This window comes from Aspergillus karnatakaensis (assembly GCF_047715665.1).
Source record: "Aspergillus karnatakaensis strain CBS 102800 unplaced genomic scaffold BJY04scaffold_99, whole genome shotgun sequence".
NCBI lineage: Eukaryota > Fungi > Ascomycota > Eurotiomycetes > Eurotiales > Aspergillaceae > Aspergillus > Aspergillus karnatakaensis.
In genome coordinates this window covers 64,053-79,156 of record NW_027395811.1, presented here as the reverse complement: position 1 = coordinate 79,156, position 15,104 = coordinate 64,053, and the positions used below count along the sequence as shown (strand labels likewise).

The following is a 15,104-nucleotide window of genomic DNA, read 5'->3' as shown; positions in this document are numbered from 1 at the left end:
ACATCTCAAGGAAGGTCTATAGTCCGAAGTGAGCAATATCCCACACAATATGCATTGCTCGAGGAATAGCTTTACCTCCGCTATATGCATTGCACCGATATATATATCCGCAGGCGCAGAGCACAAGCCACAACCAACCCCATACTCAGGACTTAAATCATCTGAGGAGCACATGATTAACGCTACTACACTAAGCCATGCTCAGATCGTATCAAGATGTCTGAAAGAGGATTGGAAGCAATGCCGCGTCGAGCTGAATTGTAATGACTTACGGAGGTACTAAGATCCGGCGTCCGACCCGACACGCGGGTGGAAAGAACTCTCAAGTTTCAACACAAGTCAATCACATTTATCCTAAACATAACACAATCTATCATATACATCTCAAAACATCAACGCTAAATCTCAATCACTGCCTCAGGCGACCTCAGAATGGTCTCCAAGGTGGAAGTAAGCCCATCAAACAGCCTCTGCGCCACCTGCTTCTCCACCTTCTCCGCCGCATACGCGAGGGTGAACTCCAAACTATCTTCAAGTTGCGTCCACGAGATACGCGTCTCGCTGAACGTCCATTTCTGCTCTTCTTGCTTTGGCTGAGAGATGATGTACTCCTTTCCTCCAATTTCAAGGGCGCTTGCGATCCGCTGCGGAACGTGGTTGATCCAGCTGGTGGGTTTCGAGTCCGCGGACCACTCCGTGCATTCTGCCGCGATGTGACTAAACCCATAGGTTTCATACGGCATGCTGTTCAGTTGTTGCTCCTGCACGGCCTGCACGAGACCCGCATAGGTTGTTGACGGGTCGATTCGAACCCGCACGGGGATTGGAGTCGAGCACATTCCCAACGCGTCTGTCACCGAAGGATCGATTCCTGCGCGCCCGGAGACGAGGTCTGCGAAGGTTACATCGGGACGGCCTGTCTGGCGGGCGAGTACGAGGGCCCACGCGGCTTTGAGGATCGTTGCGCAGGTGCGACCTTGGAGATTGTGGGGTAGTTCGATGCGACGAGGACCGATGACACCCGCGCGCCACACGAATTCTGGGTCTTGCGGTGAGATGCCGCCGACGGATGTGATTGTTGCGTCTTTGAGGAGATTGGTCCAGTACTGCGATGCCTCCGAGGTGTGGGAATTTGCGACCTGGCCCATGTACTGCGAGAAGGATGCGATTTTGTTGGTTTGGCCGTGCTCGTACAGGTCTTTCAGGGTGAGCCAGAATCTGGCGATACACATGCCGTCGTAGATTGCGTGGGACATGTGGACAAGGATGCGGTGCCGTGCTGCCGTGCTGCAGAGTGCAATGTCGATCAAGGGCCGGCCAGGCTGCAGTGGGTTGGATCCTTCGCGCTGGATGTAGTCCTCTGTCCACTCTTCGATCGTGCCGTCGGTGGTGAATGTGCGAACATTCGGTTTGATTGGGGCAGGGACGACTCGCTTCCATTTGCCGTTCTCCATGACAAATCCGGTGTCCAGAATCTCGATGGTCGTGAGGAGCTTGCGGCAGGCTTCGGCCATTCTGTCATCCAGTAATGGCCCCTCTGCATTGAGTGCAAACCAGGTCATGCCGACTTCGGGATGGGCGACATGGTGGTTCAACATCCATGCTTGGACGTCCGTCACCTCGGAGGAGACTGGCAATGCGTCTAGAGCGTGAGAGTCGGTCGCTATCTTCACGACGGATGCCAATGCAGCAATACTTTGCTTTGACATGAGGTCTTTGACGGAGAAGACCAAGCCTTGGCGGCGAGATGATGACACAACGCGCATAGCCGCGACGGAGTCACCACCTAGTTGGACGAATGGATCATCGGGACCAATTTCCTCCTCCGGACAGCCTAGCACTTCGGCGTATACGGCGCGAAGCTGTTCTTCAATGGGTGAAAGTGGTCGGTGTGAAGCTTTTGCGACATTGCTGTAGGATCCTAATTCGCTTCTGCTCATACCACCGAGCAAGGTACGCGCTGCTCGTCGATCCAGCTTTCCGGAGGCATTGACTGGCAAGGAAGTCGACATCGGGACGAAGAAACTGGGAACCATGTATGCTGGCAGCTCTTTGACGAGCGCGGATCTTACCCGTTGGATGATCAGGCCTGCCTCGCTGGGTGCGACTTCATGCCCTGGCTGGAATTCGAGGGCAGCAACGAGAACAGGGTCCGAGGTGAACGCTGCATCACTTGGCTTCACCAAGTCGACAAATGCATGTCCGATATCCGAATGCAGTTGCACAATCCGGCTTTCAATCTCCCCCGGCTCGACTCTCTGTCCGCGGATTTTGATCTGAGCATCGCGACGGCCAAGGTAGATCAAAGATCCGTCGGAATTCTGCTGCACAAGATCACCAGTGCGATACATGCGGCTGCCACCTTTAGCGGAGAAGCCGAGATGGACAAGGAATTCTGCGTCCGACACAAAGCACTCGGCGGTCTTTTCGGGATCATTCAGGTAGCCTCGTGCAAGGAGAGGCCCTTGAATCAACAGTTCTCCTGGCGTTCCGACTGGAACTAGACGGTTGTAGTTGGTAGGATCGACCACCCAGCCAGCGGAATTCGCAATCGGGTAGCCGATGTTGGTTGTATCTTGTTCGGTATTGATGGTGCTGATTGTGGCCTCAGCGCAGCATTCACTTTGGCCATACGCATTGAGCATATTAGCATACGGTGCCCACTGCCTGATCACAGCAGGCGTCAATGCTTCGCCACCGAAAATCATTGTTTTCACGCCGGGGACTTCGCGAGGGTCAAGGAGCGATGCGGCGGTGGCAGTGAGGTTGACAAAGTTGACTCCCTTGTCTCGGATCATTTGTGCTAGGTCAGTCATGTTCAATCGCTCGTCTTCGGATGGGATGCAGGTACAGCCACCGAAGACTAGCGTCGTGAAGAAGTCCTCAAACACAACCACAAAGGTATGCGAGGCGAATTGAAGCGCACGAGTCGCGGCATTGTTCCCGAATCGTGTGCCGTGGGCGATCATGCCTGTGCAGATGGTCTGGTGCTCGAGGACGACTCCCTTGGGGGTGCCGGTGCTGCCGGAGGTATACACGATCCAGGCAGCATTTTCTGGGGTGACTCCGGAGGCAGGAACAGTATGTTTGGTTGGGAGCTGTTTGATAAACTCCTCACTGATAACGACTGGTGTAGGTACGTTCGATAGACGGCGTGCCTGCCCTCGATCGAGCAAAGTCACCCGGATACCTGCATCCGCGACGATCGTCTCAATCCGACTGAGCGGATGCTGCGTCCCCAGAGCCACCACCACACCTCCAGCCTGCGTGATCGCCAACACCGATACCATTGCCCACCGCGATTTATCCATACACATCCCAACGGGAACCTCAGGGCCCACCCCGAGCCCAGTCAGATGGTGCGCTAACCGGCAAGCTGCGCTCCACAGCTCATCGTATGACATGTCCCCATCCCAAGCAGACACGGCCTGTGAATCCGGCTGGCGCTCCACCATAATCTGGATCAGCTCTTGGATGCAGGCCCGCTCAGGGGCAGCTTGGAGCGCCCCTTGGTTCCATTTCTGGAGCCTCTCCACATCGGCTGGTTTGAGTAGATTGAGGTCTCCAAGTGTTGCGTTGGGGCGGGTTTCGAGTTCGTCCATCATGTGCTCGAACTGAGAAAGGAGCTCCGTGGCCATCGCTGGTGGAACCACCTGGCTGTCGTATCGCATCTCCACGGAGACGGTGTTGTTCGAGTTGATGCTGCATTGTACGGCGAGAGCGTAGCCGGGGAAACTGGTAACGGCGGTGCTGAGTTCTTCGAGGCCGATGGCTCGTAGGAAATTCTCGTCTTCTTCTCCTACCGGAGGCTGGATAATGAACAAGTGCCCTGGATCGTAATCGGCCCCTAAACCGGGTACCACAGCGCGGATATGCTGCATACCAGTGTGCAGGAAGGGCTTCATCTCGTCGCTCTGACGTGCCATAGCGGCCAAGAGATCCGAAACGCGCTGAGCACGATCGTCGAGGCGTGTTCGGACTGGTACATTGGTCAGGGTCGGCACGGCCATATTACCGATATCTGTGACTGGAATATCGCGACCGGAGAGCGCAACAGCCGTCGTAGACTCGGTGCTGCCGGTGTAGCTCGCCACGGTGATAGCCCATGCCGCTCGCAAAAGAGTCGCGACTGGCACATTGTCTTCCACGCTGCTGCGCTGGAACAGTCTCTCAGAGCAGCCATCGGCTTGGGGTCGATGCGATGGACTTGGTAATTGTGGAAAGCGCGTCAGGTTGGCGTCTCCCAGTTGCTGGTTCCAGAAAGTAGCCACTTCATCCTTGTCTTTCTGCTGAAGGTACTTGATAAACCGTGAGACTGGGGGCGGAGAGACGCTGAGGGTTTTTCCTTGGTAGATCTCAGACAGGATGTTGAGGATGAGCGCAGTCTGGTACCCATCGTAGCCACTGTGGTGCTGAGTCCATACGAAGTAGTTCTGCTCAATTATTGCCAATCGATGTAACGGGGTGCCGTAAGCGAAGGGTTGCGCTTCGTCTTCAGCAAGGTAAGACTGTAGATCGGTTGCTTCGTGCCATTCGAGGTGTTTGCGAACGACCACCTGGACTGTGCCCGATTGCGCGTTGTGGTAGACAATCCGAGTACGAAGGATGGCCAGGGAGTCCATTAGTTTCGACCAGGTCTCCTTGAACCGGACTATGTCGACATCATGCAAGCGAAAGACATTCTGTGCGACGAACGCCCCGGGCTCCTGTGCCGTGACGGCCATCAGGGCTTCTTGCATACCCGTTGCAGGGTACACATCTTCAATGTCGTCTGCTGTGACATTGCACTGCTCTGCAACCTCGGAAAGCCACACCTGTTGATCGTCCGAGTCTGCTTCAAGGAAACCCTTCCACAGCTCGAAAGCCTTGGGATCTTGTTCGGCCCTTGTACCATGGCCCGCTGCCACGAGCGCTAGATCAGACAGTCGTGGGTGCTGGAGGATATCAGCTACTCCCAATCTAATATCAACTCTAATCGCAGCAGCAACGTGACGCATCGCAGTAACCGAGTCACCTCCAAGCTGAACGAAGTGCGCCTGTGGGCCGATATCAGAAGGACATCCCAGAACCTCAACCCAGATCTGCCGGATGCGCTCTTCCATCGGAGTCAACGAGACCCTGTCATCACTAGTTGTGGCGGCTGCCTCTTCGAAAGCCGCGACCTGTTGCCGGGTAAGTCCCTGCAGGATTGTGCGCGTAGCCCGCCTATCCAGCTTGCTCGAGGCATTCAGCGGGAGACTACTGATGGGCACGAAATGCGGCACCATGTATGGCGGAAGCACGAGAAGTAGTTTCGTCCGCAGGTCCTGAATCATACTCTTCAGCCCATCTGTTGGTTCGCGTACTGTCTCTGGCGCAAGCTCCCCGCCGTTATCATCTCGAGAGAAGTCACCCACGTCAATGGCGGCGACTAGCATCGCGTCACCAGTCATATTGCTCAACCGAACAAGGTCGACACAGGCAACTCGGATCTCAGGCTGGATGCGGAGAATGTTACTCTCGATATCGCCTGTTTCGACTCTCTGTCCACGAATTTTGATTTGCGTGTCGATTCGACCCAAGTGCACCAGGGAGCCGTCGGCATTCTGCTGTACAAGATCTCCGGTTCGGTAGAAGCGACGGCCGGTAGAAATGCCTAGATGCTTGACAAAGGCAGGATCCCAAACAAAGGCCTTTGCTGTTTTCACGGGGTCGTTCAGGTATCCTCTTCCTAGATGCGGGCCCTCGACTAAGAGTTCACCAGGTGTGCCAATCGGGACGAGAGAGTTGTGGTCGGAGGGATTTGTTACCCAGAAACACACGTTCAGCGGGAATCCGATTGTATACGAGTCACTGGGGTCTTGCATGGGCCCACCGACGGCGACATCAACACAGCATTCGGCTGGGCCGTATGTGTTCATGATTTTGGCATGGCCCAGCCACTGCTTCACGACGGCAGGGAACACAGATTCGCCTCCTAGCAGTAATGTCTTGAGCATCGGTACCTCCTCTGGGTGGATCAGGGACGCCACGGTAGGCGTGCAGTTCAGCAGGTTAATGTTCATCTGGCGAATCGTCTCAGGGATGGCGTTCAGCCGCTGAGACTCTGAAGGAACACAGACGCATCCGCCGTATGTGAGCAGGGATAGAATATCTTCGATGCAGTTGTCGAAGGTGTAAGCAGAGAACTGCAGAGCTCGGATGTCTGGGCCGAATCCGACGCGGCGGCCGTGGGCTGCGAAACTGCTGCAGAGGGCCTTATGTTCGAGGACCACGCCTTTGGGAACGCCGGTGCTACCGGAAGTGTAGACGACCCATGCTGCGTTGTCCGGGGTCACGGTTGGACAGACCTGCTTGGAGGTAGCGGGCAGAGGCAGGTATCTTAGCAAGGCGGCGTCTACCACGGCGAGGGCAGGCGAGACACCCTCTAGCTGCGAGAGACGGCTGGCCTGTGCGCTGTCAACCAGAATGGTCGATACCGTTGAGTCTGCCACAATGGCCGCGATTCTGGCGAGTGGTTGTTGAATTCCCAAAGGAACGACAGCGCCCCCTGCCATCAACACCGAAAGAATTGCGACGACGGCCCAGCGAGATTTGTTCATGCACATACCCACTTTGACCTCTGGCCCGACGCCATACTCATGAACTAGATAATAGGCGAGAGCGCGAGCAGTCGTATAAAGAGAGGAGTACGTGAATTGCCCATCCCAGGCGTCGACAGCAGAAGCATCTGGCTGCTTGTCGGCCATAGCCTTGATCAGCTCGTGAATACAGTATTCCCTCGCAGGAGGGGTATTCTCGTTCCTTTGTCTGATGATTTTGGCATCAGCAGGACTGAACAGATCTAGGTCACCCATGCAAGTATCGTCCCCATGGCTCTGAAGCTGGTGGATAGTATGCTCGAACTGAGAAATCAAGGCTGCTGCTCGGGAAGGAGGAAGAACATGCTCATCATAACGGATGTCGATGTCAACCCACTCAGGATGAACAGTGCAGTCAACAGCGAGAGCGTAACCACCGAAGTCTGCACTCTCGCCACTACCTGTTGCCGCTGTGTCCGGCTCAAGACCAATAGCCTCTACACCGGGACTGTCCTTGGTTGAGACTGCAGGCTGGATTATGAATAGATGGCCTGCGTCGAAATCTGCAGGGAGGCCAGGAACGGCTGCGCGGATCGTATGCAGACCCGCGTGCGCGTAAGGAGTCATTTCCTTGGCTTGGTGGTCGACGGCTGTTAGATACTCGGTCACTGTCTGCTTGTGGCTCATTTGGATGCGCACGGGCACGGTAGTGATTGTGGGTCCGACCAGGTTGGCGATCCCCTGAACAGGGGCGTCACGTCCACTCAGAGCGATATTGATGATCGCTTCATCGGTCCCTGTGTAAGTCGCGATAGTCGCAGCCCACGCTGCTCGCAGGAGACTACCTACCGAGATGCTGCTGTTCTCACCTCTCGATAGGTTGTCAAGGCGAGTTTGCACGAGGCCTGCTGCGTGCGGCTGATATGTTGCGGATGGAAGCTGAGGGAATCGAGTCAATTTTGCGTCTTCTAGCTGTCTCCTCCAGTATATCGCCATGGCGTCCTCATTCGTTCGCTGCAAGTATTTGATGAATCGCGGAATCGGAGTTGCAGTGAAACCATCCTCAATGCCTTGGTATAGCTGCACGAGCATTCGCAGGAGCTGCATCAAGGACCAGCCATCGTATGCGGCGTGATGCACTGTCCACACAAAGTATCTGTTGGCGCCGTCCTGCACAATAGCTGAACGATGGAGAGGAACGCCATAGCCGAATGATTGCTCCATGTCCCGCTCTAGAACGGCCTGCAAGTCACCTGTGATGATCTCACACTGCGGAGCCTTATTGACGACAACCTGGACAGACCCCTGCGCGGTGTAAACGAGCCGAGTGCGCAGGATTGCCAGATGCTCGCACAGCGATTCTGAGGCTCGTTGGAGGCGCGCTGCGTCGACCTCAGCACCCATGCGGAACACTTGCTGAGCAATGTACGCATTACCCTGCTGTGAGGTAATCGCCATAAGACCTTCTTGAAGTGGTGTTGCGGGATAGACATCGACGATCTGATCCGGCCCTGAAATATCACCACACTGCTCAGCAAGGGAGACAAGCCGTTCTTTCTGCTCCTCTGGATCAGCTCCCTTGAATCCCTCCCAGAGCTCAAACGGCGTAGGATCCGAATCGACCTCGGCTGAGTTAGTAGCTTGGCTGTCAGAAACTCTCGCCATATCGACTAGGCGTGGATTCTGTAGGATTTGAGCAACACCTAATTGCATAGGAATCGATGCCGTCTGCGCAGCAGCAACGAGCCGCATCGCCGCAACAGAGTCACCACCAAGCTGGAAGAAATCGGCATTGGCGGCAATACTTTCGGCAGACGAGAGACCAAGAACTTGAGCCCAGAGCTGGCGGAGCTGTTCTTCCTGAGGAGTGAGCAGTCGATCTTCTACTGGAGCTGCGCTCTCCGCGGAAAAGCTCTTCAATTCATCCAGCGTAAGCTTCTGGAGGGCTGCTCTGGTGGCGCGCCGGTCGAGCTTGCCTGAGGCATTGACAGGGAGCTTCATCGGGATGAAATGGGTGGGAACCATATATAGTGGTAGAGTCTGGAGTAATTGAGACCGGATATCGCCCCAGATAGCTCGTTGATCGGGTTGAGCTTCAACCTCAGGGGACAGTTCGATCGCCGCAAGCAGAATGGGATCCGATAGTGTCTCCAGCTGCACGAGGTCCACGCATGCGGTCTGGATAGAAGGCTGCAGACGCACGATCTGGCTCTCGATCTCGCCAACTTCCACACGCTGTCCGCGAATCTTAATTTGAGTGTCCAAACGACCGAGATACTCCAGCAATCCGTTCTCGGGGTTCTGTCGAACCAGATCGCCCGTTCGATACATACGGACATGGCGTCCGGGTGCCAAGTTCAATGAGCGTGCAAAGAAAGGATCAGTAATGAACGATCTTGTTGTCTTTTTCTGGTCGTTCAAATACCCTCTGGCGAGCAACGGTCCATCAATCAACAATTCACCTTCCGCACCAGCAGGCACAAGACTATTATGATCAAGTGGGCTGGTTACCCACAGGCGGTTCGCCACGGGAGATCCAATGACCGGTGCATCCTCAGCAGCAAGAATCGGACCATTGATAGCAGAAAACATGGAGCACTCTGCCGGTCCATATCCGTTGAAGATTTTGACTTGCCCTTGTGCAAGCCACAGCTGAACGACAGCAGGCTTGAGCGCTTCACCGGCTAACACGACTGTGTCAAGCGATGATGGCATGCTTTCTGGGGTGAGCAGGGATATCACTGTCGGGGTGAGGATTGCGAATGTTACTGCGAGCTCTCTCATTGCGGCGGCGAGTCCATCTGTGCGATCGGTCTCGGATGGGATACACACGCAACCCCCCACCACCAGGGTCGTGAAAATCTCCTCGATACTTAGGTCAAATGTGAAGGAGGAGAACTGCAGTGTTCGAGATGAGCTCTTGACCCCGTAGCGCGAGCCCTGCTCAAGGACCGCGGTGCAGAGAGCTTGGTGTTCCAAGACAACACCCTTTGGCACACCCGTACTACCTGATGTGTACACGACCCAGGCAGCGGTTGATGGAGAAGGTCGGGCCAGGACCTTGGGAGTTGGTAGCGAGTCTAGCAGATGAGAATTGACGATGATGGGATGAGGCACTGTGTGCTGAAGACGCTTCGCTTGCGTGACATCCGTTAGGATTACGTCTATGCCAGCATCAGCCACGATTGTTTTCACCCTGACGTCTGAATACTGCACGCCAAGCGGCACCACTGCAGCCCTTGCGAGGAGCACGGCGAGGACGGATATGACTGCGAATTTGGATTTGTCCATCTGCAAGCCCACGAATCTTTCGGGGCCGATACCAAGATAGACAAGGTGCTGGGCGAGGCGAGACGCCGCAGCATAGAGTTGACTGTAAGTTAGCTCCCCATCTCTCGCGCAAACCGCCAATGCGTCGGAAGTTTTCTTCTTCTGGGATTCGACCATATCGACGAGCGAGGACTGGACTGCGTCTGGGGGTGGCTGGTTCCAGGTGAGAAGTTTCTTCTTTTCCTCTGAACTGATGAGATCGAGGTGTCCGACTGTGCTATGAGATCGTGTAGAGCCCTCAGCCTCTGGGCTGTTGAACGCCTGTAATTCCCGGGTGATGTGTTCAAGCTGAGACACTAAAGACAATGCCCGTGAAGACGGAACAACATGCTGATCGAATCGCATCTCAACCTGAATTGCCCCGCTTGGATTGAGTGTGCACTCGACGACGAGCAAATAGCCTTCGAAGTTTCCCCTCTCTCCTGTGAGCGCTTCCAGACCGATCTCACTCAACGCCATGTCCTCCCCGCCAGGCTGCACGAGGAAGATATGCCCGGGATCAAAGTCATGGCCGAGACTAGTGGCACGGCGGATGTTGGATAAACCAAACTGGGTGTATGGTGCCATTCTCTTGCTTTGCTCGTCAATTGAATGGAGAAAACTCGACACTTGCTGCTGTCTGTCAATGCGAACTCTGCACGGGACGGTGGTGATAGTGGGTGCAACTAGGTCTTCGATACCGAGTAGGGGAATGTCTCGGCCAGATAGAACTACCGCAAACATCGCTTCAGTGCTGGCACTCCGGCTCGCAACCACGAGAGACCAAGCTGCACGAAGGAGAATGGCCGGTGAAACTAAGTGGGCGGTATGAGTTTCAGGCAGGGAGAAGCTGTATCGAAGAACCCCATCGGCAAAGGGCTGGTAGGAGGGGCTCGGCTTCTTGGGGAATTGTGTGAACTCAGCACCATCGAGCTCATTCCTCCAGAATGCCTCACATTGTTCGCGTCCTTCGTTCTGGGTCGTTTGCTCTAGGTATCTGATGAAGCGCGGGATGGGAGTCACGGCATCTAATGTGTCTGCACCTGACCCTGCCTTTTGGAGAGCCTGGGCAAGCATCTTGAATATCTTAACCACGGTTGGACCATCGTATGCGGAATGGTGGGCCGTCCAGATAAAGTACCGTTGGGATACGCCATTCTCCGTGTTGCTGACAACCGCGAAGCGATGTAGAGGGGTGCTGTAAGCGAATGACACTGCGCGATCCTTTTCGATGAACTGCATGAGGTCGGCTGTAGTGATGGACCATGGAGGCATCTCTCGCGTCACGACCTGGACAGAACCAGCAGCAGGAGTATACACAATGCGGGTTCGCAGAATGGGCAAGGCAGCCGCAACCTCTCCCCATGCCGCTTGAAAGCGCTTCAAGTCAACATCAGCACCTAGTCGGTACGGGTGTTGCGCGACATAAGTCTCCCTCGATTGAACAGTCATTGCCATGAGGCCTTCCTGGAGGGGCGTTGTCGGGTAGACATCCTCTATCTGGTCAGAGGTAGTATGGCATAGTTCCGCCAGATCTGCCAATTGCTTTGTTTGTTCCTCTTCTGTTGCATCTCGGAACACACCTGCATTCCAAAGCTCAAAGGGTAGAGGATCATCTCTGGCTGCTTCTTCTGCTGCCTGCTGATGGCTGTCGACAGCACGCGCCATATCAGCAAGGCGGGGATGCTGAACAATGTCCGCAACGGACAATGGAATGTCTTTCCGTCGTGCAATAGCCGCCATCCTCATTGCAATTACGGAATCACCACCAAGATGCGTAAAATGGTCATCAGCGCTGATTTCACTAACCGGCCGTTGAAGGACCTCCGCCCAGATCGCTTGGAGTGCCTGCTCTGTCTTGGTGGAGATACTCGCGCCGCTGAGCGATTTTGTCTTCTTGAATACCGGCAGTTGCTCCTCTGTTAATGACTCCAGCAAGGAACGTGTGGCGCGGCGGTCTAGCTTCCCTGAGGCGTTCATCGGGAGGGAGACGAATGGTATGCTATGGGTTGGTACCATATGCATAGGAAGTTCGTTGACCAGCTTTGAATGCAGCTGCTGCAATGACTGTCGCAATGTTTCCGACGTCTCGCAAAGCCTTCCCGGCTCTGGGCGAACATGCGGAATGATATCGTGCATATCAATAGCCGCCATGAGCACCGCCGCCGCACTATGTCGCGGGTGAACCAAATCCACGCAAACAAGCGGATTACCTGGGAGTGACTGCGAAATCCGAGTCTCGATATCTGCAATCTCCACCCGCTGCCCTCGGATTTTGATCTGTGTATCGCGCCGGCCTAGGTATGTCAACGTGCCATCCCTGTTCTGTCGAACTAAATCACCGCTCCGATACATCCGTCGACCAGGAGCAAGACCTAGCTGGTGGATGAAGCCGGGGTCGGAAATAAATGATGTGGCCGTTCTCTCTGGATCATTCAGATACTCGCGTGCGATTGCCCCTTCGATCAGAAGTTCTCCTATGGCGCCGATGGGAGCAAGCCGGTTATAGTCCAGCGCATCCGCCACCCATAGGCGATTTGCAGCGGGGAGACCGATATTGGTTGCTTTGTCCATACGAATGATTGGTCCATTGATTGTCGACACGTGCGAGCACTCTGAGGGCCCGTAGCCATTGAAAATCCGCACATTCGGGTGGTTCTCTAGCCATGGCTGTAGCACAGCTGGACTCAGCGCTTCGCCAGTACAGACGATTATTTTCAGCTGCGGGAGATCCTTTAGGTCTAGTAGTGATGCAACTGTTGGCGTCAGAGAGGCGAAATTCACTCCCATGGTCATGATGGCTAAGCCAAGATCGTCCAACCGTTGTGCCTCGGATGGAATGCACACGCAACCGCCGAATGTTAGCGTGGTGAAGATATCTTTCACGCAGACGTCGAAAGTATGTGCTGAAAATTGGATAGCCCGTGTCCACGGCCCCATATGATACCGTGCAGTCTGCTCATGCATCGTCGAGCAAAGGGTTTTATGCTCGAGCACGACCCCTTTGGGCTTCCCGGTACTTCCAGAAGTGTGCACGATCCACCCTGCGCTATCAGGAGACACGCTGGGATTGAAGCTTGTCGCAGGTACTGGAAGCTGGTCCAGATATGTCGTATCAACCACCACCGTCTTCTGGAAAATCCCTACCAACCGCGAAGCATGCACCTGATCAGCCAGGAGGAGTCTGATCTCCGCATTATGCGCAATCGTCTGGATATGGTTTGGCGGATGCTGGTTACCCAACGGAACAACAACACCCCCCGCCTGCAAAATTGCTAACATCACCACAGGCGCCCAGCGCGATTTATCCATACAAAGACCGATTTTATCCTCCAGCTTGACACCTAGTTGAATTAGTTTGCCTGCGAGTCGGTTCGTATACCGCCCGAGTTCGCTGTATGTTAGTTCGCCGTCCCAAGCGCAAATCGCGGGACTATCGGGCTGGTTCCGGATCATGTCCCAGACTTGGTCGTGGACGCAGCGCTGGGTGAGTGCGTAGGGGTGCTTGTTAGTAGCAATTATCGTCTCCTGGTCTTGCTTGGTTAATCCGACAAACTCTGAACATGGCTGACGCTGGCTAGCATGCCGGAGGACGAAATCTAGACTATCTCGGAAAAGCTGCATGAGACTGAGCGCGTCTTCCTTCGATGCTATGGATTCCCATGTTGTGAGGCGCAGCCCGAGGCGCTCTTTGTCGATGCTGACTGCCAGGGTATAGTTGTACTGTAGATGCTGATGTTAGATACTGGGTATCTCTCCACAGTCCACGCTCGACAAAAGGATTAAAGTAAAGGTGTCACGTACATCTGTTGGAGCCTCCCATGAGATCACCTCCACGGTGATCCCAACCTTTGCCAGCTCACTCTCCGCCATCCCGCGCTGGAACGTGAGGAGCGAGTCTCCCAATTCTCGTACCGAGGGGCCTTTCAACTCCTGGTTCCCGTTCAAACTCGCTCCTTGATGCGGTATACTCTCAACATAGTCCGTCTGAGCTCTCTCCAGGGCCTCCGCAATGGTCCTATCCCCGAGCTCAACACGACAGGGCAGCGTATTGATGAAATTCCCCACAGCATCCTGTAACCCCTTGATCCGCTTCTGGCGGCCGGAAGTCGTGTAGGAAAAGCATACGTCGTTGGCCCCGGTGTAGGCGCGTAGAACCAGGGCGTATGCGATCTGACAGGCGTTTACTATTGTTGCATTCTCATCTGAGAGGCTTTGGAGTAGGTCGGGATCAATGGCCATTCCATCATCGATGGTGTATAATCCGCTAGGTGTTGCTTTTGAGTGTGCTGTGCTCAGGAAACTACCCGAGGAGGAGTCCATATACCGTGACCAATATGTGAGTGCTTCTGCTGATGTATCAGGCTGTTGGGCCAGGAGGAGATCGTCGCACAGGATCTGCTGTCCAGACGGCAAAATGCCTGTCAGAGCGCGGAACAGATCGCGCGTGATGATTTCTATTGAGACAGCATCAACGACTGCGTGTGAAATGGTGAGGCGTAGGTACACAGCATTGTCCTGCGCCTGCGCCAGAACTAATCGGTGGGGAAACTCAGAGGTGTACTCCTCAAAAGGCGTCTGTTGGTCGGCAGTCGCTTTAGCGAGAGGCAAGACGCGGACTTCAGGCTGGATCTGTTTCAATACCACCTGCTCCAGGCGTCCTGGGCGAGACGCGCTGTCCACGAATCGCGTGCGCAGAGCTGGATGCCGCGCGACGACTGCTCGCCAGGCCTGTTCGACAGTAGTCGTTGAGAGAAGGACTGCTGGACTGGCTGACGAGATTCTGGCGGCGAATTGAAGCTGATATGCAGAAGGGTCGAGGATCTGGCGAGCGATGAAATTCTCCTGCATTGGCGAACAGGGGCCGATCGCTTGAACCTCTGGAGAGCATTGCAGGCCGTTGGGCAGGCTCTCCAGCAGAACTGGATCGGGGATCTCTTGCACAACCTCTGCTTCAATGCTCGATGGCTCCTCTGGCTGCTGCTTTTGAATGATGTGATTAATTAGCTCGTTCAAGCTTCCTGCTTGCAGAATCTCCGGCAGATCAACGTCGAAGCCAGCCTCGTGGCACGCCCCCATGAAAAACACCGCGCGCAGCGAATCTCCCCCCAGCGCAAGCCATGTCTTGTGCGCTTTGCTGTGTATGCTGCGTGGGTCAATCTCCAAGACCGTCGCCGCTGTTTCCTCCAGTTGTCGCCTCTGCTTCAGTGCAAGATCGTCCGGTCGCTGCATGAT

At 54.9% G+C, this 15,104-nt stretch overlaps 1 protein-coding gene across 1 annotated transcript; it reads right to left on the bottom strand.

Annotated features, from left to right (window-relative positions):
• Positions 1-398: 398 nt before the first annotated feature.
• On the bottom strand, positions 399-15,101 carry BJY04DRAFT_224757 (uncharacterized protein; the record flags this gene model as incomplete). Its single annotated transcript, XM_073718054.1, has 3 exons — positions 399-4,934; positions 4,989-13,592; positions 13,674-15,101. 3 exons carry the CDS (start codon positions 15,099-15,101, stop codon positions 399-401), a joined length of 14,568 nt encoding a protein of 4,855 aa, XP_073564522.1.
• Positions 15,102-15,104: the final 3 nt, after the last annotated feature.